This window comes from Ctenopharyngodon idella, chromosome 6 (assembly GCF_019924925.1).
Source record: "Ctenopharyngodon idella isolate HZGC_01 chromosome 6, HZGC01, whole genome shotgun sequence".
NCBI lineage: Eukaryota > Metazoa > Chordata > Actinopteri > Cypriniformes > Xenocyprididae > Ctenopharyngodon > Ctenopharyngodon idella.
In genome coordinates this window covers 10,492,817-10,516,200 of record NC_067225.1, presented here as the reverse complement: position 1 = coordinate 10,516,200, position 23,384 = coordinate 10,492,817, and the positions used below count along the sequence as shown (strand labels likewise).

The window sequence follows — 23,384 nt, the reverse complement described above, 5'->3', positions numbered from 1 at the left end:
CACGTCGGTAGACCCAGCATCTCAAAGAAACCGTGGCTTACGGTGTAGTGGCACACCTACCTTGCTCTGGGGGCCCACAGCACAGGGGGCTGGTGACGGCGAAGGAAGACAGGCTTCCACGTGGCTCATCACACTTACCTGTCTCTTGCAGGCCCGTGGCAGCAGAACACGGGAAGGTGAAGTGTTCACATCCACCGGGGTTCTGATGCAGACACTTGACATACGGCCATTGCAATGTTGAGAGCCATAAACCTCTGGTGTCAGGGGATGACCCAAGAAGAGAGGAAACTGCCCTTTGCTGACAGTGAAATAGTCGTTGGCCACCTGTTGTACAGCAGACAAAAATCCAAATGAAAGAGTCTCCTCCTGTCCCTCCATAGTGAGACCCGTCCTGTTTTCAGTCTTCTCGGCTCTGAAGAACAAATCTGAATGAGTGGATGTACACCACTCCTTTATACCAGTATGATGGGGGAGTGCCATGCAAATTCCACTTGCCAATTCATATTGGCCTTTTCTGAAGTATCAGAGGTGTTTGGGGCTCCCAAGTGTGACCCCTAGTATCAATTTAAGTAAAACATCAAAAGTGACCGATAGAAAGGGTACTTACTGTTGTTACATGTAAATTTACAGAATTTTTTTTACAGTGTAGTCAGTAAAAGGAGAGACCCTAGTATCTTTATCACTGTACACATTCATATACTATGCATTTTGATGTTACTTAGTCACTTATTATCTTCAACTTTGGTTGTTAAATTGAAATTAAAACTAGTTTGAGATTAACAATTGTTGACCGACCCCTATATTTAAGTCTTCTCTTGTGAATGTAAATACGTGGTATGAAGATCATCCATCCACCTTAAAAAAAAAAAAAAAAAAAAAAAAAATTTGACCCAGTTTAGGATATTTATAGATAAAATAAGGTTACAGTATTAATTTGATCCTGAGGCTAAGAAAGACCTTTGAAGTTCTTTATGATAACAGTCTGTTATTGAGCTCATCATGCACCTGTCATTTAACGTAATCAACTTTTTTGGTTCTTTTTTGTTCATAAGTACCAATGCATCAGCTGTATTAGATTTCTGTATTTATCAATGCACAAATGCTTTTCTTCCAGAACATAATAATTTAATCTTATTTAATACTTATATAATATTGTTGTACTTTTTCCTGAAAATGTGTTCATAATGTGTGTGCATTGATATTTATGTTATTTTTAAAATATCTTTAAAATGTTTAATTTGGAACCAAGTTCAAACCTCTTTTTTTCTAGTGTGAATTCGTTTTTTGAGAGATTCAAACATTGTAGCAAACATTGTAGTCCTATCCTATGTAGCTTATGATATCACAGTCATCACACCAAACAGAAAGTGAAATAAAAATTAAAACTGTGACTGTATTTTTAAAACCATCCACATGATGGCAATATAGATCTTAGAAGCATGATTTTGCGTGGTACGAAATAGACTGATGTTTGCAAAAACATACTATTAATCTGAGAATCAGAACCTCCAATGTAAGGTACTTACATTAATTTATAATCATAATTAGAGATATAAGAACTGCATTTCTTCAAATGCACCATGAACCAAACTACTGTCCAATTTAAATAAAAGTCTCGCTTATTGGTCCTGCAGAAAGGGATGCACAATATAATTGACTATGCACATAAACAAATAACAATATTAAAGGTATTATGTTTAGAATTCTAAAGATTCATAATTAAGGGAACTGCAACCAAGCCAGTACGTTAAACTATTATATTGTTTTAAGTTTTATCAGTGCGTTCTGCGCTGTCTTGTTAAAAACATTATTTTGTGTTTTTGCTTGCACGTGTAGTTGCGGACAGAGCGCGTGGGAAAGGCGGGGCCGGGCACGCCGGCGTCACGCATTAGGGCGGGGCCACACTATGCAGCAACGCAAGGAAGAGCTAGAGGCAGCGCGCTGGAATTTGGCAACTGAGATTCGTTTGCATCACAACTCTTCCGATGGCAATATGGATTGACACAGCGCCAACTGAGATGTGAGTACATTTGATTTGTGAAATATTCCGAAGAGTCAGTCTTGAGGCTCTTTGTTGATTACACAACCAGAGAAATGAGCATAAAGTATCTATGTTGTTTGCATGCTCTGTAGTGCGCAAGGAGGCGAACTGGAGATAAGTTACATTTGTAAGCTGTTTGTATGACTTGGCTGCGATGCCATTTTATAATCGCTTCCCTATTGTGAGATTGGCATTGGAATTGTGCGTAAAATAACAACCAGACTCTGCCTGCCAAATCGAAAGCTACAGTAGCCTACTGTTTCTTTGGGAAATGTCTTTCATTGGCAGAGAAAGGTGAAAGTATGCATGCGGTGTGACCTGAAGGGCCAGTGTTTGCGTATCTTGTGAAAGTGAAACAGGGCCAGTCAGCTGTTCATGATTTCCCCAAATCCCAGCGAACCTATAATTGCCTTGTAAACTTGTAAACATCCTCAATACATGTCATTATTAATTAGATGTGTAATGACTTAACCCTTTAAGACACAAAATATTTTCCAAGAAAATATAAAATATGATTATATACTTTATCTCTAAATTCAATCTTAAATGAAAATATAATATATTTTAATAATTATATTTAATAGTCATTTCATTGGCTCTGAACAGTAACAACATCCAGTTAATTATACATGAGTAATCTGTTTAATATTTATATATGTATAATATTTAATTTTTTTTTTACAAAATCACCTGATTTGTAAGATTCCTGATTCATGTAAGATCATGAAAAACTTTATAGTGAACATAAAAAAATATTGCTGCAAGCAGTTATTACTTGGCCCTTGCTCAAGTGTACAGTGGTATTGACTATTAAATCAAACTCTGTAGGGATTCAAACCTGCAACCCTTTGGTGACCAATTCAGTTTATTATTTTTTCATAATGCTACAATAGAACAATGAAAAATGTTGATGCAATGCATTAGCCGATTTCTGTTGTTGTTACTGGCAAATGGTTTTGCGGATTTTCAAGAATAAGTGTGAGATTTATTTTGCTTACAAATAACTTGTCTTTTAATCAAGACACTAAATGTAAATGTGAGATATTAAACAAAGTTCACTTAATAATAGGCCCTGTACAATGGCTGGTCAGTGTTTGTCTGATACCCAGACATTCCTTCCATAAACAAAGTCAGACCTAATAGGGTTTGACTGGTTTACTCCTGATTGGAGTTGATATTTCATGAAGCTGGCAGGCTGTTGCATAAGCATGGTTCAAATGCAGTGTGCTTGTTCACACTTCGTTAGGGGATTTGTGGTTTCACTCAGCTGAGAGGAAAACATGTGCATCACACAGCAGCCTGCGTTACAGCAGCAGTGCCGTTACATTAAGACTTCATGTCTGTACAGGGCAGGCCTTTAAGAGCAAAATTATAGATGATGAATTTCTTTGTTTTATGGTCTTATTTTTCAGTTACTAGTGGTGTAACTGTTCGTAGTTGATCCGTGATCCGTACGGACCATTCGCAGTTTATTTGCAAAGTTTAACCATCATATAGTGAAAATTTATCGTTTACATGTGTGTTTTTTTTTGTTGTCAATTTACATATTCAAGCGATTTTAAACCATTCAAGCGCAAGAAGAGGCGATAGAGAACTCACTTCTGTACTCGCACGCTGTTATCTGTGTGCACTATAAATACCTGCTGCTGTCTATGTCATTAATGTTAATCAAACAATAAAACGCAGCTTTAACGAGGATTAATCTTAATTTATACAGTGAACACTATAGTGTTATATTACATTTAATTATTACATTTCTGTACCTGAGTACTACTGTTAGACCTTACTTTATTTGTAATGATTCTATTGTATTTACATATGCTTTTACTGACTGTTCACTTGTCTCTAATAAGGAGTAAAGGCCCGTTCACACCAAAAACTATAACTATAAAGATAATGATAAAGATATAGTTCTAAAAATCGTTCTAAATTATAAAAGAATAGCACTGTCCACACCACAGCTATAACGATAACGATATAGAAAACTATATCATTGGGATCATTTTCAGAACGATTTTTCTCCAACTGTTGAACAATAAAATGCTGACAGCCAATCAGAATCCGTTCTAATTTAAGGGCTCGCGCATTTAAAATGGCAGGCGACATTGTGGAGAAGTTAATCGGCAAGGTCCAGAAAAAGCCACCACTGTTTGACAAGTCAAACCCCCTTTTCAAGGATACTTTAAAGAAAATGAATATTTGGAAAACAATCAAACAGTCATACCCTCGGAATAAATGGTGAGAAGTATTAATGATGAGATCATTATGCCAGGCTAGCAAACAGTGTAAAATAAAATGACCTCAGGTATCCAGCGCTAGTTTCGACAACGTTGTCTATCTTCCTTTGAAGTTGCAGTGAAAAAGACTAGGTGTTGTTTTTATTCCACTATATTGACGTCAGCTCAATTGACTGTTAGATTAGATCGATTACACTAGCTATTTACTCGAAACATAGCATGCTGAGAACATCTGCTGGTTAAAGCCGTGTAAATGCAGCAAAAACATGTTGTACACACTTTAAAACCTCAGCACGTGAACTTAGAATAAACAGACTGTTATCATTCGTTGGTGTGGACGCAAATATAGTTATCTTTATAGTTATCGTTCTTGGTGTGAACGGGCCTTAATGAATGGAAAGCAAATTTACACCCCCCTCCCCCCAATCCTTGACTCAGAAATCATATGATCTGAACCCTTTTGTGATCCGTTGCACCATTATAACTTGCCTTCATTTAGCAAAACTTCCACATCAATAAATGAGACAAAGAAAGATGTTTTATCTAGGCTCGTTTTGTTGTGTTTTAGATGGTCGATAAAAATGATCTCTTCACCCTCGTTATCAGCATCGCCTCAACCCAGGTCACATGTAACCGATGTCACAGTCGGTTACAATCAGTTATGTCCGTGAGTCAGATACAACACATTCCTCTGGCAGTGTGAACTGTTTGATTATTCCCCTTCAGTACCTGAAAAGGCACCTTCACAAGATTTACAGCCTAAGAATTTCAATCACAGAGACATGTTTTTCTCTTAAAGATTGGCAGCGTTCTCAAGAGATTCTGTAGCCCTATTTTCAGAGTATTTATTTTTTCTTCCTATATGGCTTCCAGAGACCATTAGGCCCAGACCGGGAAGCACTTTGCAACTGAGGTTATGTAAACCTTGGAAGAAATTCATAAATCAGATGTTCTAGTAAAGAGACTGATCACCTTCATTTTGAGGATGGAGTTCTTTTGGTTTTATCTTGTAAAACTGGTAACATTTTATTCTATGTTTCTGTTTGCATTTTGAACAGCAAGGAACTCATGCTGAGCTGAGATGCATGATGGGATACATGCTGTGGTTCACATGGCAGTCAAATTAGGATCTGTCTCAGTCTTTTATCTGTAATGACTCAGCTTCTTCAACTCTGCCTGGAGGCTGGGAGCAGATCAGAACTGATCTGTGGAGCATTTGTTGTTGAACTTATACTGTGGTGATTCCCAAGACTTGCTAGTTATGCAACGCAGGCCTGCATTATTGATATTTCCTTGGATATAAGATATTGTGGAGCTAAAAGGATAGTCTGCTTCTATTTCTGTCCTGGAAAGGCACTCATATGGTTGTAAACGTGATGGCGTGGAAAGGTCCTCAACCATATGTTGAGGCAAGGATGTTATGCAATTTTGCTACTGATGTAGACCATTTCTATGAAATGTTCCTTCTCCAGCCATGTGGATGATGGGGTCTTGAAAGCAGTCTGGGATGAATAATAAATGTACAACTGTTACCAGAAACAGCTGCACTGTTTTAATGACCGCCAGTATACTATTTATTGTATATTTAATCGAATTTTTCTAATCGTGATTATGATAATGGATGCCATGATTTCGTAATCGTTCAAAGCCGCGATTACAAAAAAACGACTACTTCAGAGTGTAAAAGGTCTAATCCAGCACAAAAGTGTACGCTGATTGGTTGAATGAACGTGAAACTCCAGCACCCGCCATTTTTAAAAAGTTATGTACACAGCCTATACTCCACGAACTAACTATACAAACATGGAAAACAGTGACCTCTCAACCTTACGCTAAGGAGAAAATCCAGCACGACTTTGAGCGGACCAAGCGAAACATGATTATGTATTTCTGCTCGGCTAGCAACATTGTGCATCAATACTTTTTCATATACTACTTTCTACTTTCTACTTTCTTTGTATAACAGTTATATTTAATAACGTATTAGACAGGTCTGTTAAACAGAGAAACTAATGAAGACGGAGAATTCAAGCACTGTGTGCACAGGCTCTGGCTGAGCTGTTCTCAGCTCTGTCAAAATAAGTCACAACAACAAGTGCAGTTTACATCACTTCAGAGTTCCTACTGACGGTGTGAATGCAACCAGGAAAATTGCCATAGGGAAATATTAGTTCTCGGGGAACCACAATGGTGGCTAGTTCCTATAACAACATGGTGTGAAAGCCCGTATTATTATTATTATTATTACATGCATATGTTTACTTTTTTATTATTTAAAGAAGAAAGCAAACCAATGTATAGTTGACATTTGAGGCTTAATGCAATAGAAAAGCAATAAGAAATTTTCAGGAAGAGTGTTTTCAGCTTGTTTTTTATTTGGCATGGTATGCTGTTGCTTCAAAAAATGGTATAAAGCTATTCAAAACATCATTCGATGTAATTGTGATAATCGTAATTAATAATTGCAATTAAAATTTTAAGAGAATAATCGACAATTATGATTTTTGTCATAATCGTGCAGCCCTAATTGTAGCAAATGAGTGCAAAGACACAAAAAATTGTATTTGTTTTGAATGTTGGCCTGAACTCTGTATATGTATATAAGGAGGTCACATTCTTCAATAGTTTGTGGACTTTCAATAGCTCTGTATAAATGGAACAGTTTGGCTTTTTCACCAAGCATGCATTACCATTGTAAATTAGGGATTTTATTTTCCCCCAAGATGGACTAATTAGTGGGGTGCATGATTGACTAAGGTCAGGTTTCTTAGGGGATGTTTACATGAAACCTGTTCTTGCATTTAAAAACAGCTAGATAGAGTACAATGGAACAGAACAAAATGCTGTAAAATGGAATGACTTTTAACTTAACAAATAGTTATAAAATACAAATAAAACATTAAAATAAATAAACGCTAAATGACACTAAAATGGTCAAAACTAAACTAAAAGCAAAGAAATATTTAATATGTGATATAAATTAATATAATTAAATATTTTAAATATGTTAAAATAACTCAAATTCAAAAAGAATTCAACTTCACTAATTAACTAGTTAGTTGTTGAATGAATAATTAACTGCCATGACCCATCCTGAAATCAAAATTGATGTGGATATTTTAATTTATTGTGTGTGTGTGTGTGTGTATGTGTGTGTGATCAATAAAGACATCATTTCAGAGAAATTAATTAAATATAATGAATATGTATCCATTGTCATATATCTGTGATAATTTGCAATTAACAGCTTCCTTTTAGACAAGGAAAATTAGGGTCTTGAGTGATTTCCTAGTGTTTTCCTAGACAGTTTAGGGACAGTTGCCCTTTATTTTTCTTCCCTGAAGAACCAAAAATGCTTGCTCCATTTGATGACACCCAGCAATCTATACATTTCTCTCTTCACCCATTCAGATGCGCTACTGTGAAATCGGAGCTCAAGACCTGTGCATCAGTGCACAGCTATGTCATTTCCTGCTGACCTTCAGAGTTATCTTCCTTGTTAGTCATAGAGAAGCATGCTGAACGAGTGTTTTAGATTCAGGGACTAGTAACACGATTTGAGTGCATCTTTTCTGTTTTATCAGAGTAGAGTAGGCCATTTGTAATGGTCTAGTTAAAGACTTGTAGTCCCATGAGCTCATTTTGGCATTCAGTATAGAGTAAGTCATTTCATCATAGCCCAGAATAGAGAATGTGATCATCCTAGTTCAGTACCTTGATTCATCTTTAGTGCTTCCTCAAAGTCATGCTTCTGCTGCCAGTGGCAAACCACTTCCCTTAAGACCTGCAAAACAACATGCTCCAGCTGCACTTACACAAATGCATCATCACTCGCCGCTTCTTGTTTGCTCATTTCTTGGTTAACACTTTTTGACCTAATTGAGCTTTTGTCATTGGCTTTAAACATGTCAAGCTTTGTGACACTTAAACAGTTTCACAGGGAGATCAAGATTGAATGGTAAACACTTATGGCTGCAGCTTCTTCAACTGATGATTTACTGAAGTAAAAGTTAAAATTTGTTTAATGAAAATATTATTAAATGAAAAATATTAATGAGACCATCAGACAACAAAACTTTTGTGTTGCATATAGGTAAAGAGTGGGGAAATTCCCTGGGCATTCCTTGTGCATTTCCTGAATTCCGATCCTAAAAAGCACTCATTATTTTTTTTTTTCTTTTCTTAAAGAGAAACCTGAAAGTTATAACTCATTAACTATCGATCAGTATTAGTATTATTTACAGTCAAACCAACATTTCATTCATTAATACAGTTTATTCACTATAGTTTAAAAAAATGGTAATAAAATATGACAAGATCTCAGAGTTAAACTGTGTCAGAAAAAATTTATCTTAATTATGTCAGATAACACTTAAGCAAAACATGGTCAGATCAAAGGGTCTAAATAATTTTTGGTTCCAAATTTTTATCAATTTTACTGGTAGTCCACTGTATGAAGAATTTTTGGGTATAATATGTCACAGTTTACTTTATTTTGCTATCCTCACTTACATAAATGAACTATAGCGTCCTGCACCCACTAGTCAAAATATAGCAACAATATCAAAAACGTCTGTATAATTTTTTGTTTGACTGTATATACTGTTATAGTATTTAGTAATATTTATATTTTACTTTTATTTTTATATTTTCAGATTTCATTTTAATTGTAGTTTTAGTCATTTTGTTATGTGCTTATGTCATTTATATTTATATTTAGCTTTAATTTTATTTCTGTTTCATTTTTAGATATAATAATCAACACTCAAAAACTGAGTTGTATACAAACATTTAGATTTCCGATAAGGCAGTTTTTGTATTTAATTATATAATTATTATGTTTTTAATCCATTTTGTTATTAAAGCATAAACATTTAAACTGTGGCTGTCATATCTTGTTTTCAAGACAAATTTATTCAAACATACATTATATAAAAGATAGGTTAAGTAAAAAAATATAATAGATAATATTAGTGCATATATTTAGTACAAAATTCCTCTCTAGAATTATTTATACCAAGTTATGGCTCCTGAGGTAAATGCAATGTTACATGACATATTTTTTCACAAAATATTTGACGTCTTTCTGTGGTTGAAACACTGATTTCGATAAGTTGTACTGCATCTTTCAACATATTCTGATGTTTTTCATCTTTATTTTAGTGCTCTAACTGGTAGTAAAGTTGAAGGGATGATTGGTTCATGTGTGCTCCTGACTACCGCTTGAAATATTTAGGCAGATACTGACTGAAATATGTCATGCCACATTAAAAAGCATCAAAACAACATTATTTTATTGTTTGAATTTTGTGAAAAATTTAATTGAATTCGAAAGCGGAAACATTTTTATATTTTTTAAGAAGTGCCCAGCCCTAAATGCAACATTTATAAGTTTTCATTTAATATTTTATTACATTTTATATATTATTTTTATTTTATTTCAGCTATATGTAAAAATAAAAAATATTTTTAATAGTTTTAGATTTAGTTAACATTAACAACAAATTATTTAATTATTATTATTATTAATATGCAAATTATTTACACTATTGCATCTGCTGACAGGCCTACTTTCTGGCTAATCTTAATAAAGGCTTGGGTTCCATAAAACTGTTAAAAAAAGCCTGTTATACTGTACATAAAAAAAGCATAATGATGCTTTGTATTTGTGTTTATGAGCTCATGCTGGGAGAAAGATGGCTGTTGCTCATTTTCATCTCAAAGGGTAACATCTGTGGTTGTCCTCTAAAGAAATTATGCAAGCTCCAATTGGATGAACAGACCAAAAGGATGGGCAGTTTTTTGTTCTTGAGCACAAAAACACATACACGCTCACACAAGGGCTCTCCCTCTCCCTCTCTTTTTCTCCCTATTTATCTCTCCATCACACACAATTCTTAGTGCAGTGTTTGCATAGTCTCCCTAATGCTAGTGAGGCCATCTGGAGATTTTACATACTGGAAGTTTCTCAGGACGTCCCTGACAGAAAACATTAGGAGAAGCGTATTATTATCCCTATAAACTTACTGTTCTCCTGTGTGTGTGTGTGTGTGTGTGTGTGTGTGTATTTCCTCCAGTTTCAGAGTTTAACACACCGGTATTCAAATGAACTGAGCAATCGCACCAGTATTAATCAAACCAATATTTTAATCAAACCAAACCTGCCAAGTGTGAACACACTCTAAAAGATTCAGCAGTGATTTGATGGAAAAGAGGAAGTCTGCTGGACTTTGAGCTAGTAAACCATGCAAGATTATGAGTGTGTTTGTTTAGCATTGTATCCTGTTGCATAATCATTTGCACACCAAAAACAATTAAATGACAAAGCATTTGTGTCCTGGTTCTGAATATACTACCCACTTTTGTGGCACAGTGTCCAGTGATTGAGTAATCCACAGCTCGCATGTCACAGCAAATGAACTGTCTTGAGCATCTAATGGGCAGTGCCATATACAGTATCTCACAGAAGTGAGTACACCCCTCACATTTTTGTAAATATTTTATTATATCTTTTCATGTGACAACGCTGAAGAAATGACACTTTTCTACAATGTAAAGTAGTGAGTGTACAGCTTGTATAACGGTGTAAATTTGCTGTCCCCTCAAAATAACTCAACACACAGCCATTAATGTCTAAACCACTGGCCACAAGTGAAAATGTCCAAATTGGGCCCAAAGTTTCAATATTTTGTGTGGCCACCATTATTTTCCAGCACTGCATTAACCCTCTTGGGCATGTAGTTCACCAGAGCTTCACAGGTTGTCACTGGAGTCCTCTTCCACTCCTCCATGACAACATCACGGAGCTGGTGGATGTTAGAGACCTTGCGCTCCTCCACCTTCTGTTTGAGGATGCCCCACAGATGCTCAATAGGGTTTAGGTACCCTCAGCTTCTTTAGCAAAGCAGTGGTCGTCTTGGAGGTGTGTTTGGGGTTGTTATCATGTTGAAATACTGCCCTGCGGCCCAGTCTCCGAAGGGAGGGGATCATGCTCTGCTTCAGTATGTCACAGTACATGTTGGTTCATGGTTCATGGTTCCCTCAATGAACTGTAGCTCCCCAGTGCCGGCAGCACTCATGCAGCCCCAGACCATGACACTCCCACCACCATGCTTGACTGTAGGCAAGACACACTTGTCTTTGTACTCCTCACCTGGTTGCCGCCACACACGCTTGACACCATCTGAACCAAATAAGTTTATCTTGGTCTCATCAGACCACAGGACATGGTTCCAGTAATCCATGTCCTTAGTCTGCTTGTCTTCAGCAAACTGTTTGCGGGCTTTCTTGTTCATCATCTTTAGAAGACGCTTCCTTCTAGGACGACAGCCATGCAGACCAATTTGATGCAGTGTGCGGTGTATGGTCTGAGCACTGACAGGCTGACCCCCCACCCCTTCAACCTCTGCAGCAGCGCTGGCAGCACTCATACGTCTATTTCCCAAACACAACCTCTGGATATGACGCTGAGCATATGCACTCAACTACTTTGGTCGACCATGGCGAGGCCTGTTCTGATTGGGACCTGTCCTGTTAAACCGCTGTATGGTCTTGGCCACCGTGCTGCAGCTCAGTTTCAGGGTCTTGGCAATCTTCTTATAGCCTACACCATCTTTATGTAGAGCTACAATTCTTTTTTTCAGATCCTCAGAGAGTTCTTTGCCATGAGGTGCCATGTTGAACTTCCAGTGACCAGTATGAGAGAGTCAGAGCGATAACACCAAATTTAACACACCTGCTCCCCATTCACACCTGAGACCTTGTAACACTTACGGGTCACATGACACCGGGGAGAGAAAATGGCTAATTGGGCCCAATTTGGACATTTTCACTTAGGGGTGTACTCACTTTTGTGTCCACCGGTTTAGACATTAATGGCTGTGTTATGTGCTTATGTTATTTTGAGGGGACAGCAAATTTACACTGTTATACAAGCTGCACACTCACTACTTTACATTGTAGCAAAGTGTCATTTCTTCAGTGTTGTCACATGAAAAGATATAATAAAATATTTACAAAAATGTGAGGGGTGTACTCACTTCTGTGAGATACTGTATATGTGTATGGCACTGCCCATTGGCTATCCTAGATTTAATTATTTGTTGAATTTAATAACGCTTTAATAACACTTGAATGTAATGTAAACATGAACCCATTAATGTAGAATAATATACATTGGGATAAAAGCTTTGATACACTGAAGGTCCGATATACTCATATATCTAAAAAGAAGTTTGAAATACGTGACTAGCGATATACTGTCAGCAAACATCCCAGAGCTGCTCCAGCTGCTGAGAGAAGTGTTTATATCATCAGTGTTTAGAAAGCATCTCCGCTTCCTTGACTGTTGAAAAATAAAGCCAAAATATCTCAGAAACTCTCATTTACATCATTCAGAGCCTTATCAAAGTCCCGCCCACACTCCCGCAGATCAATCGCAAGCACAGCTGTCAATCATGATGTTACACCCCATTTTTATAGCATCAAATAACTAACAAAAACCAAACTAATTGAAAAAACGAACACTTTAACATACGTCTTCGTGATAAGAGAACTACTTAAAACAATAGAAATCAACTTTGAAAAAAATATTTAAAGTGTAATTACTGTAAAACCGGCAACACTTTACAATGAGGTTCCATTTGTTAACATTAGTTAACTACATTAGTTAATATGAGGTAAGCACACATAAAGCAGAAGAAGCATGAAGACAGTCTTTATTTAAAATCCAAAATATGAAGAACTCAGGAAAGAACGCAAACCACATAAATCATAAGATAACCAACAAGGGACTGGGAAGTTTAAATACAAAACAAACATGATGACTGACAGGTATTAATTATACGTAACCATAGAAACAATTGAGGAGATGATCAGTAACCAAGGAAACCGGAACTAACAGAGCAGGACAACAGGAACTAAGGGAACAGAACAGAATATCAAAATAGAACTGACAATGTAAAATACGTGTAAAGCATTTATTAATCTTCATTAATGTTCATTTCAACATTTAACTAATGCAAAAAGAAGAAACATTCTTAACCCATTCCCATAATATACACTGGATTGATTTTAATAACTTAAATGTACTTGAAGTGTGCACCAAGCACTAGGAAAAAAGAATCGGTTCGGGACTCATTATCGGCAGATACTCAGTATTCAATGACTCGCATCGGATCGGGGGCACAAAAAACGGGATATCGGGACATCCGTAATATTGTGTATCCCTAAAGTAAAAGACTATGACCAGAAACACAGCTGAATTACAAGGAACTTGCTTGTATGAAAATTGGGTTGTTTTTTGGTTTGACAAATAGTGGTATATTTGGTGAACTGGTCTATTGTTGAACGTTTTAAATCAAAAGGATGGTTTGGAGTTGACAGCGCTTGAGAGAGGGTAAAATTGACAGTTTAAAACTGAGAAAGTTTTACCTGAGTGTGCGTGTGGGAGGGAATGATGCAGCTGTAAATGAGAGGTGTGTGGGAAGAGGAAAGGAGACGCTGATGTGTTATAGAGATGATCAGTTCTGGATCATGTTGAGCTTGGTTTGTTAACTCTCTCTGTGTGGGAAGTTTAACTAGAGATACAGAACATCTGAGGAGGTTTCAGGCTACTCACCTGCTTAATTCCTTAATGTCATTATAGTGTGTGTGTGTGTGTGTGTGAGAGAGAGAGAGAGAGAGAGAGAGAGCGAGCTTGTCAGCGTAAGAGGAGGAGGACTATGGGTTTGAGGTTTGGCAGTCAGACATAAAGTGAAAACTGGGAAACTAGGTTTGCCCTTTTACGGTCTCCAGTCTCTGCTCTCCTCCTGCCTCAGTGCCTGTGGAAAAAGAGTCATCTAAAACAAACACACTCATTTTTTTCTTCACTCTTTCTCTCTCTCTGTCATGGATATTTAAAAAGCATGGCTTTGTTTTGACCACACTCGTCACTGAAGCAAAATAGCTCATAATTTCAAGCAGCAGGCATAAAATTCAAGGTGCCTTTGGTTTCATACTTTGAAAGTGGACTGTTTATAGCCGGGGTTTCAGACAAGGACCCCTGTGTAGATGGTAAGGCAGAGCAGGGACCACCTTTTGCATGTTGTATAAAATTGTTACATTTTAAACATGGCCTATAACAATTTGCATATCATACCATATTGCTGTATATTCACACATTTTATTCATGATGCTTGCATTGCAAGGCCATTAAAATAATAATTACTGATGTACAAAGTCATATAATTGTACATTTAAATTGTACTTAAAGGAATAGTTCATCCAAAAATTAAAATTATCCTTTAATTTACTCACCCTCAAGCCATCCTAGGTGTATAAGAGTTTTTTTCTTTCAGCCGAACACAGTTAGAGTTATATTAAATAATCTTTTTGTAAGAAAAATATCCATATTTAATACTTTATAAACTGTGCTTCAGAAGGCGTTTATTATAAAATGACCGATCGTTTTGCTAGATAAGACCCTTATTCCTCGTCTGGTGTCGTTTAAAGCCCTTTGAAGCTGCACTGAAACTGTAATTCTGACCTTTTAACTGTTTGGGGCCAATTGAAGTCCACTACAAGGAGAAAAATCCTGGAATGTTTTCATCAAAAACCTTAATTTCTTTTTGACTGAAGAAAGAAGGACATGGACATCTTGGATGACATGGGGGTGAGTAAATTATCAGGAAATTTTTATTTGAAAGTGGACTAATCCTTTAAGATAATTTTTTGAAGGTCCAGGTCTTGTCTTGGTCTCTGCCGCATTTGGTCTCGGTCTTGTCTTGGTCTCAGACTAAAAGGACTCGGGATTTTATTTCAAGACCGGTCCACAACTGCCGGGATATCGTTAAATTGCCGTTGCATTTTCTGATTTCTTTGTTAACATCATTAATTTGATTGGATGTAAAACTTCCTGTTTCAAATGCAACCAATAACTTATTTCTAATTTCATTTATTTTGTTACTGTTGTGCCGGGTCAGAAATCAACAAGGGAATGTGTCAAAAATTTCACCAAAATTAATACAAATGCCCACAAAATTCAAATTATGATTGCAAAAAACTACTTGTATAAGATCTTGATATTTATATAATATGATATAATTAGCAGTTAAGCAATATCACAAGAAAGAGGGTTGTTTTCACAAATATGAGCACAATTGCAAACATGATATTGATTTTTTTAAATTTATTTATTTATTTATTTTACCAATTTTATTTTTAAAACATTAATCTCAGCATTATTTATGCATTTGTAATTGTACCGATTCAGATGCAACTTCTGTTCCACCTCTGCAGTGTAAAGATTAATTTTGTTGTTAGTGATTTCAATTGATTGGTAACAGCTCTATATAGTGTGTTATTATTCTAATAGTAATTATTGATTAAAAATAAGACATTTCTCAGGCAGTAAATGTGGATCTTTCAGATGAATTTGAGGAGTTCTGGTCTTGGTTTTGTCTTGGTCTCAACTTGGTCTCGGTTTAGGTGATCTTGACTACAACGCTAACGTCAAGTCATGATGCAGTGTAGAGTTCCACTTCGAAAGGGAATGTCTCAGGTAATGTTGCCAAGTTTGTGGTTTTCCCACAGAATTGGGCTTCTTTTAAGTTGTTGCCACTGGTAGAAAAAAATTTCCGCTGGTTGTACATTCCCCGTAAGTACGATTTTGGCATGCCAACACCCCCAAAACACTCCCCAGACGTACAAATTTAGTGGAGAATTCAGCCGCCTGATAGAGAAAATTGTATTGGGCTATTTTTGGGCTACTTTTGACTGGTAATTTGGTGCTATAAAAACAGGATGTAACGTCATGACTGACATTTGTGCTTGCAATTGAGTCTGCTGAAGTATAGACGTGACCATAATACCGCAGCTCCACCTCAGGATCACTACTGCACAGACTCAGGCTCCAAATAATGTAATTGGCAATGACATCATGGATATCATGATTCATATTTATGTGTGAATAAAAGTTAAAATTAAAAATGTTCATCATATCAAGTGATCATGTCTCTTTAGAAGATTTCGATTAAAGCACTCCATTTATATGGATTACTTTTACGATCTCTTCATGACCTTTTAAAGTTATAGTTTTGGTGGAATAGGCTTTTAGTAGAGGGACAGAAATCTCTCAGCTTTCATTAGAAATATCTTTATTTGTGTTTGGAAAATGAACAAAAGTTGTATTTATGGTTTTGGAACAACATGAGGGTAAGTAAATGATGACATAATTTTCACTTTTGGTGAACTGTTCCTTTAATTAAAGCCTGCTGCAGTCACCTCAGTCGGATTGAACAAAAAATGAAATATCTCTGGCCATTTAAGTCAGTTTAGGGCAACCAGCTGCGTCTTATATCAAGTTCCTGACTGTTACACATGAGAAATGCTGCAACTGGCAAGAGAGAAGTGAAAAGAGCTTTCACTTCAACTCTCCTTGCCCTCTGCAACACACTCAAAGAAAGCATATATTCAAATCAGTGTCTGGTGAAGCATTTCTTTTTGTTTGAAATGACAGTGGACTCCTACAGTATTACATACTTGCTTGGAGGAGTCTGTTAGAGTTTGTGTGCCGTTTTCAGCAGGGCACATGAAGAAAAAGTGTGTCAGGTAGTCTGTAGGGATTATCTGAAAAAGCTCTCCCTGTTCCAGTTCATGTGACTCATAAATCTGGTGGGGTCTCCAGGACCTATATATGGCACTCAATGTTGGTGTTAATGTCTCTTTCTGATCCACCGAGATTAAGAACAAGAAGTTTCAGTTCAGATACAACCAAGGTAGTCAAGCAATGTCTGTTTGTATCTTGTGTGTTCTTTCAAATAACTGCAACTGTAAACATTCATCTTCATAAACGGATGATCAAGGAGTCTTTCCTTTCATATAGCACTAGATCATGTTTAAAGGTACATTGGTCAGACTGTGAGAGATACTGTAGGAAGTACTATATCTGTACCTTAAAACGGTAGTGCGTTATTATTTCAGTGTTAAAATAAATTCATCTTCAGAACACAAATTAAGATATTTTTGATGAAATCCGAGAGGTATCTGACTCGTCCATAGACAGCAATTTAACCCCCACTTTCAAGGTCCAGAAAGGTACTAAAGACATCATTAAAATAGTCGAGCGACTAGAATACTTTTTGTGCGCAAAAACAAAACAAAAATAACTACTTTATTCAACAGTATCTTTTCTTCTGTGTCATTCTCTTATGCTGTTTACGTCCAGCACTTCCAAAAGAGGAAAAAAGGCCTAAAATTGTAGCCAATGTTTGACCAGAAACTACATGTACCACCTCTCTGTTTGTGTGGTGAGACTCTTGTGAAGAAACAGCATAAGAAAACTTTATAATTCTAAGGAATTATATTATATTACATTGTTTGCATTTTTCAATTGTGCATAAAAGTCCTCATGCCCAGAAGCAATCAACATCTTGGTTATTAGCGCATTAATAAAAATGTTTTCCCATGTTTGTGTAGAGGTTGTAAGGCTATTGAGCACAAAATCTCACGTAATTCGTGTGGCAGAGACCTTTCTGTTTCTGAACAACCTGCCAACTTTCTTGTAAAAAGGTCCAGTGTCTGTTGTTGGCTGTTCTTAAGAAGGTACAAATGAGCTTATGTTAGTCTAAAGTTAGTCTGTGCATCTCTGCAGTTTAAAAATATTACTTTTAGGGATGCACCGAAATGAAAATTCTGGGCCGAAACTGAAAATTCAGGATGCATTTGGCCAAAAACTGAAAATAAATAATAAATTAAATCAATATTTAATTAAACTTATTTAATAATCAAAACTCAAATAGCTAAAACTAAGTTGTACAAACATTTAAATTGCATATAAGGCAGTTTTATATCAACTTGTTGTTTTCATAATTCCTTGTGGCTTTTGCAGAAGCTGCAGAGATGGGTCATTGAGGTCATGTCAATAGCAAGTGAAAGTTTGCAGCCCACTTGCTTTAATAATCTCCCACAGCAGGTCTTGTGTTTTTGTATTTCAGCAGCAATGAGAACCCAATCCCACATAGAGTGACAATACCATAAAACGCCATCTCCATGGAGACAGCCAGCTGAGCAGAAATTTTCATGTCATATTTCTGTAAATTGTATAAGTAAAATTTTTGATGTTTAACAAAAGACCATTAAAGACAAATACTTAACGTCTTTTGTCGTTGTATCTAGTATACAGGTTTCTTATATTTACAGAAAGGAGAGTAAATAACGATGAAAAGTAGTGAGATGATGAATTGAAGAGGTGAATCTCTCCTCATGTTCTCATGTGTAAAAGGCACAGACACGTGCTTGCAGCTCAACATGCATTAAATAAGCTGGCATACTGCAACATACTGCATCCAAACACACACATTCACTACTCGCACACTGTACCATTATCACTGCTGTTTGTGCAATCTGCAGTTGAACTTCAGACATTTGTGTGAGAGAAGTGAGTGAAAGAAAACACGTGTAACAGTGTTATAACAGAATTATATCAGTATATTGGATCGGTGCATTAGCTCTTAAAGTAACAGCAGCCTAAATATTCCTGCTGCTGCCTGTGTTTTTAATGTTAACACACAGATTCTGCCAATCTCATGTTAATCCTAAGTACCTATAGAGTAGTATAGCATCCTTCATATCGCCGAAAAGTCTTTAGTTTTATCATATTTATAAAAGATACATGTGCTGTACCGAGTCAGTTGAACTTCAGACGTTTGTGTGAGAGAACACACTGTGGGATTGTTCTGAATCCACTTGTGAAAATGCTACAAAAAATGTAACAATTTTCTTAATTGAATACAACATTTTTCAATATAAATTGTGTTTCCAGCATCACAATTTTAGGGAAACATTGATAAATGTGCATGAATTTCAAGAAGTTCTTAATTTCTTAAATTTGGTATTTGGTATGTTCTGCTTTTGCTTTAAAGGGGTGGTTGATTATGATTTCACTTTTTTAACTTTAGTTAGTGTGTGATGTTGCTGTTTGAGCAGAAACAACATCAGCATCAGTTACGATGCTCAAAGTTCAATGCAAAGGGAGATTTTCTTTTACAGAATTCTCTGTTTAAGGAGTACAACAAATGGCTGGTAGGGACGACAACGAGCTTCTTCCTGGGTTAGTGACATCACTAACCCTAAAATTTACATAAACCCCGCCCCTGGGAACACGCGACAAAGGGAGTGAGGCCATGTTGGGCTGCTTTAGGGAAGAGTTGTTGTAGAAGAGTGTTGACATGCCGAACTGCTTCACAAACGAGGGTCAATTCAATGCTGGATTTGCACAAAAGATTAACATGACGGCACATGCTAGTCGATGAGTTGAATCAACTCCACAGCAACTACATAAATTTATCCACTAACCATTCAGAAACGTCCAGTTTCATTCTAAAAGTTGTAACTTCTTCCTGAGTCTCTCCATCAGTATCGACTCCGGTTTGAACAATGTAAGGCTGAACAACGTTACTGACAATCCTCATTTTGGCTGCGTGAGATTCTCCAGCTTTGTTGTTGTTGAGCAACTGAAGCGTGAGCTGTTAAAGCTCCGCCCTCTTCTGGAAAGTGTCTGGGGGCAGCAGCTCATTTGCATTATAGGGACACACACAAAAACGCTCACACCCAAATATGGGCAAATTTGACATGCTATAATAAATGATCTGTGGGGTATTTTTTAGCTGAAACTTCACAGACACATTACAGTCTTATATTACATCTTGTAAAAGGGGCATTATAGGTCCCCTTTAAGAATGCAGCACTTGAGCTAAAATGCAGGGAAATAGGAAATGTAGTAAAATGCATGTTTTTCTTCATTTGCCTTATGGCCCTTCTTTTTTTTTAAAAAAAATATGTATATGTTCATGTCTACAGAAAATAAATCCCAGATATAAAATGTAGTGGATTTATAAACGGGGCATTTGTTGAGATTTGATGCATCTGTGTGTGTGTGTTCACTTTAACATCAGCTCCTCTTGTTCTTGTTTGACTCATAGAGGATGATGTAGGCAGGCGAGGTTCTGTTCATCACTCATGTCTGTTAACATTATGATGTTATCTATATGCCTACTAGAGGCACAAATGATTCATAAAAGATCTCTCAAATGCTTCAAAATCTGGATGGATAAGCAGATATACAGTATAGAGGTAGTATAGACATATTGTCCTATATAGTCTAATAGCTAATGGTCACTTTTAAAACTGTTCTCAGTAAACCCAGGTTTCTGGTCCTCTACTAAATAATTCTAAGAGTCTCTGGTCCTCTCTTTCAGATCTAGTAGATTTAAAAAGGGCATAATCTGGAGAAAAGAGAAAAGTAGTGGCGATTTATTCATTTCGAAATAACGAGAAACGATATGTTTTTATGTAATGCAGTGGAGTAAAAAGTGCAATATTATGCTTTGGAATGTAGTGAAGTAAAAGTTTCCTGAAATAACAATGATAAAGTACACATACCTGAAAAATGTATGTAAGTACAGTAAAAAAGTAGGTTTCTCATATATACATTCATCCTGTGCAATGAAGCCCGCAATTGCCCCTGTAATTGTCCTCTACCAGCTTTATGGAAGTTTAGTGTGTGTGTGTGTGTGTGTGTGGGTGTGGGTGTGTGTGTGTGGGTGGGTGGGTGTGTGTGGGTGTGGGTGGGTGTGCGTGTTGTTGTGACATATCAGGACACAAATTTGCATAATGACATGGGTATGACATAGGTATTACAAGGAGAGGGTGACTTATGAGGACATTACCCCATGTCCCCATTTTTCAAAAGGCTTATAAATCATACAGAATTAGTTTTTTTGAGAAAGTAAAAATGTGCAGTTTCCTGTGATGGGTAGGTTTAGGAGTAGGGGTAGTGTAGGGCGATAGAAAATACGGTTATGTGAAGTATATAAACCATTACGCCTGTCCCACAATTCACAAAAACAAACGTGTGTGTGTGTGTGTGTGTGTGTGTGTGTGTGTGTGTGTGTGTGTGTGTGTGTGATTAGCAGCAAGCATAATATGTCTCTAGCGCACACAAGTACCACTGCACATATGTGGTAAAAACTAAACTTACAATCAATTCTGAAGATTCAGAATTGTTGAAGTCCCAGCAAATCCCCACAAGGATTGTTTCTATTTAAATGCAAGTAAATCACTTGCGTATGCAATCAAATTTCACGAGAGGCTACTAAAATGTATTTAATCAGCCAATGGCTGGTAAATTTTACGAATACAGTCGCCTGTAATTGAGTTTATAGGCAAAAAAAATAAGTTTAGCGCAGATATAATTTCATTGCCTACTGAGCTTTACCAAAGACTATAGATATAGAAAGATGGTTCACTCCTATTACTTGTGAATGGGAGAAACTGCAACGCACAATATGGCAGAATACGTCCCGCCTTCTAAGTAAAAGAGCCAATCACTGATTGATAAAGTGATAATGTCACTGCAGTTCCCATAGAAACCTGAGACTTGCACTTAGGACTGCACATGCATTGGCTGGTCTAGCCTGAAAAATATGCTTTTTTAACGCTATTTGAGCATAAGAAACAACATTTATGGGATAGCTCATGTCAGATTTTGTTGCTGTTATTTAATTGTGAGTTCACCAAGCAGTTTTTGAGATTTCAGGATTCAAATAGATAGGTCTTGGTCTTGGATGCCAGAAATAGCTGCCCGGGGGTGTTGCAAATGTGGCCGCCGAGTGAACAGACTTTCCTTAAAAGGGACTTACGCACTGTCGATTGGCTGAGAGTGCCCTCTGTCGCTTTTCTCTCACATGCGCGCACTTGACGTGTGAGAAAGAGAGAGCACATGCAGGTCTCGTTGACAGAACTGTTGGACCAGTGCTGCGTCGTCATGAAAGTTGATCATTTGCAGCCTTGCTAATGTAAACATTCAAGCGAAAGATAACTCACGTGTGCTGTGTGAGAAGTTTTGTGCTTGCAAACTGCACATCTGAAGCAGGTGTTCAGCCATGTCTGACAGCACATGAGTACTGAATTGAGCTCTCTTTCACGTCTTGCATTTGAACGGACAATTTCGCACAAAATTATGTCAAAATGCCCATCTTGGCGAGTATCCTAGTAAACATAATCGGTTATATCTTAAGTGAGTGAAAGAAAACACGTGTAACAGTATCAGTATATTGGATCAGTGCATTAGCTCTTAAAGTAACAGCAGCCTAATATTCCTGCTGCTGCCTGTGTTTTTAATGTTAATCAAATAACAGACTCGCAGCAAAAAAATCACTCAATGCTTCTGACTGAATAACTTTTGTAATTTCATCTATATTTAATTAATAAAGAGAAGACTATGCAGTGTTATTTTACATTTGATTACTTTTTTCAATTTCTGGACCTAATCTACATCTAACTACCATTAGATCTACCTGAAAAACCTGAAAAGCACTGTTTATTTAATTTGCATCTTTGTTCTATTGTTGTTTATTTTTGCTATTGCTTGTAGTTTGATTCATTCCTATTGGTGACTCGAGCTTCACTGTGTCCGTAGAGGGTTGCTATAAGAAAAAAAAGTGATCCGTGAAGTACTCCAAAGTTTCTGTTTCCACCAAATCTGGAAAAATGTTATTTGTCTTTCTCTCTCTCTTAGATAACAGAGGAGGAAACGGCCACACAGGAGTGTGCCTGGCTGTGTGTGGGTTTCCACCACTCCTGTTACTCTAGCATCAACACACACAAATATCCTGCCACAATGCAGCGGAGGGAACGGCCATGGTCGGTGTACAGGGCAAATACATTAGAGCTTTCTTCCGAGATGCTTGGACTAGCATTGGAAGGTATACAGTAGTACCCATGAACTTGATGTTCTCTTGTATTACATTTTACTTTTACATATGAATTATATCAAGTCTCTCTCTTTCTCCTCTTTGTAGGAAACAGTCAAGATCCAGATGAGCCAATACTGGAGTTCAGTCTTGGTCAGTCTTGTTTTTTTTAACGGTCACACACTCAACATTTTCTAAAGTAGCAGAAATGGCACCAGAAATGACCTGTTCTCCATTAGCAGCCAAGACTGCTGGGGATATAAGGCTTCAGCTGACTATCAGCTCTGATCTTTAGACTGTAAATGACACTGAACAGGAGTGCAAATATTTCTGTGTCCCACTGTATGCTTACGTGAAGTTAACCGCTAAATAAGC

At 36.9% G+C, this 23,384-nt stretch overlaps 1 protein-coding gene across 11 annotated transcripts in view; it reads left to right on the top strand.

Moving 5' to 3' along the window:
• Positions 1 to 1,852: 1,852 nt before the first annotated feature.
• The window catches only part of inpp4ab (inositol polyphosphate-4-phosphatase type I Ab), a 57,407-nt gene continuing 35,875 nt past the window's right edge, over positions 1,853 to 23,384 (top strand). For all 11 annotated transcript variants that reach the window (XM_051898344.1, XM_051898350.1, XM_051898343.1 and 8 more), the window contains exons 1-3: positions 1,853 to 2,020; positions 22,835 to 23,021; positions 23,118 to 23,162. In XM_051898344.1, the coding sequence (XP_051754304.1) occupies positions 22,937 to 23,021; positions 23,118 to 23,162 (130 nt within the window). In that variant the 5' untranslated portion in view covers positions 1,853 to 2,020; positions 22,835 to 22,936. The remainder of the gene's footprint in view (positions 2,021 to 22,834; positions 23,022 to 23,117; positions 23,163 to 23,384) is intronic.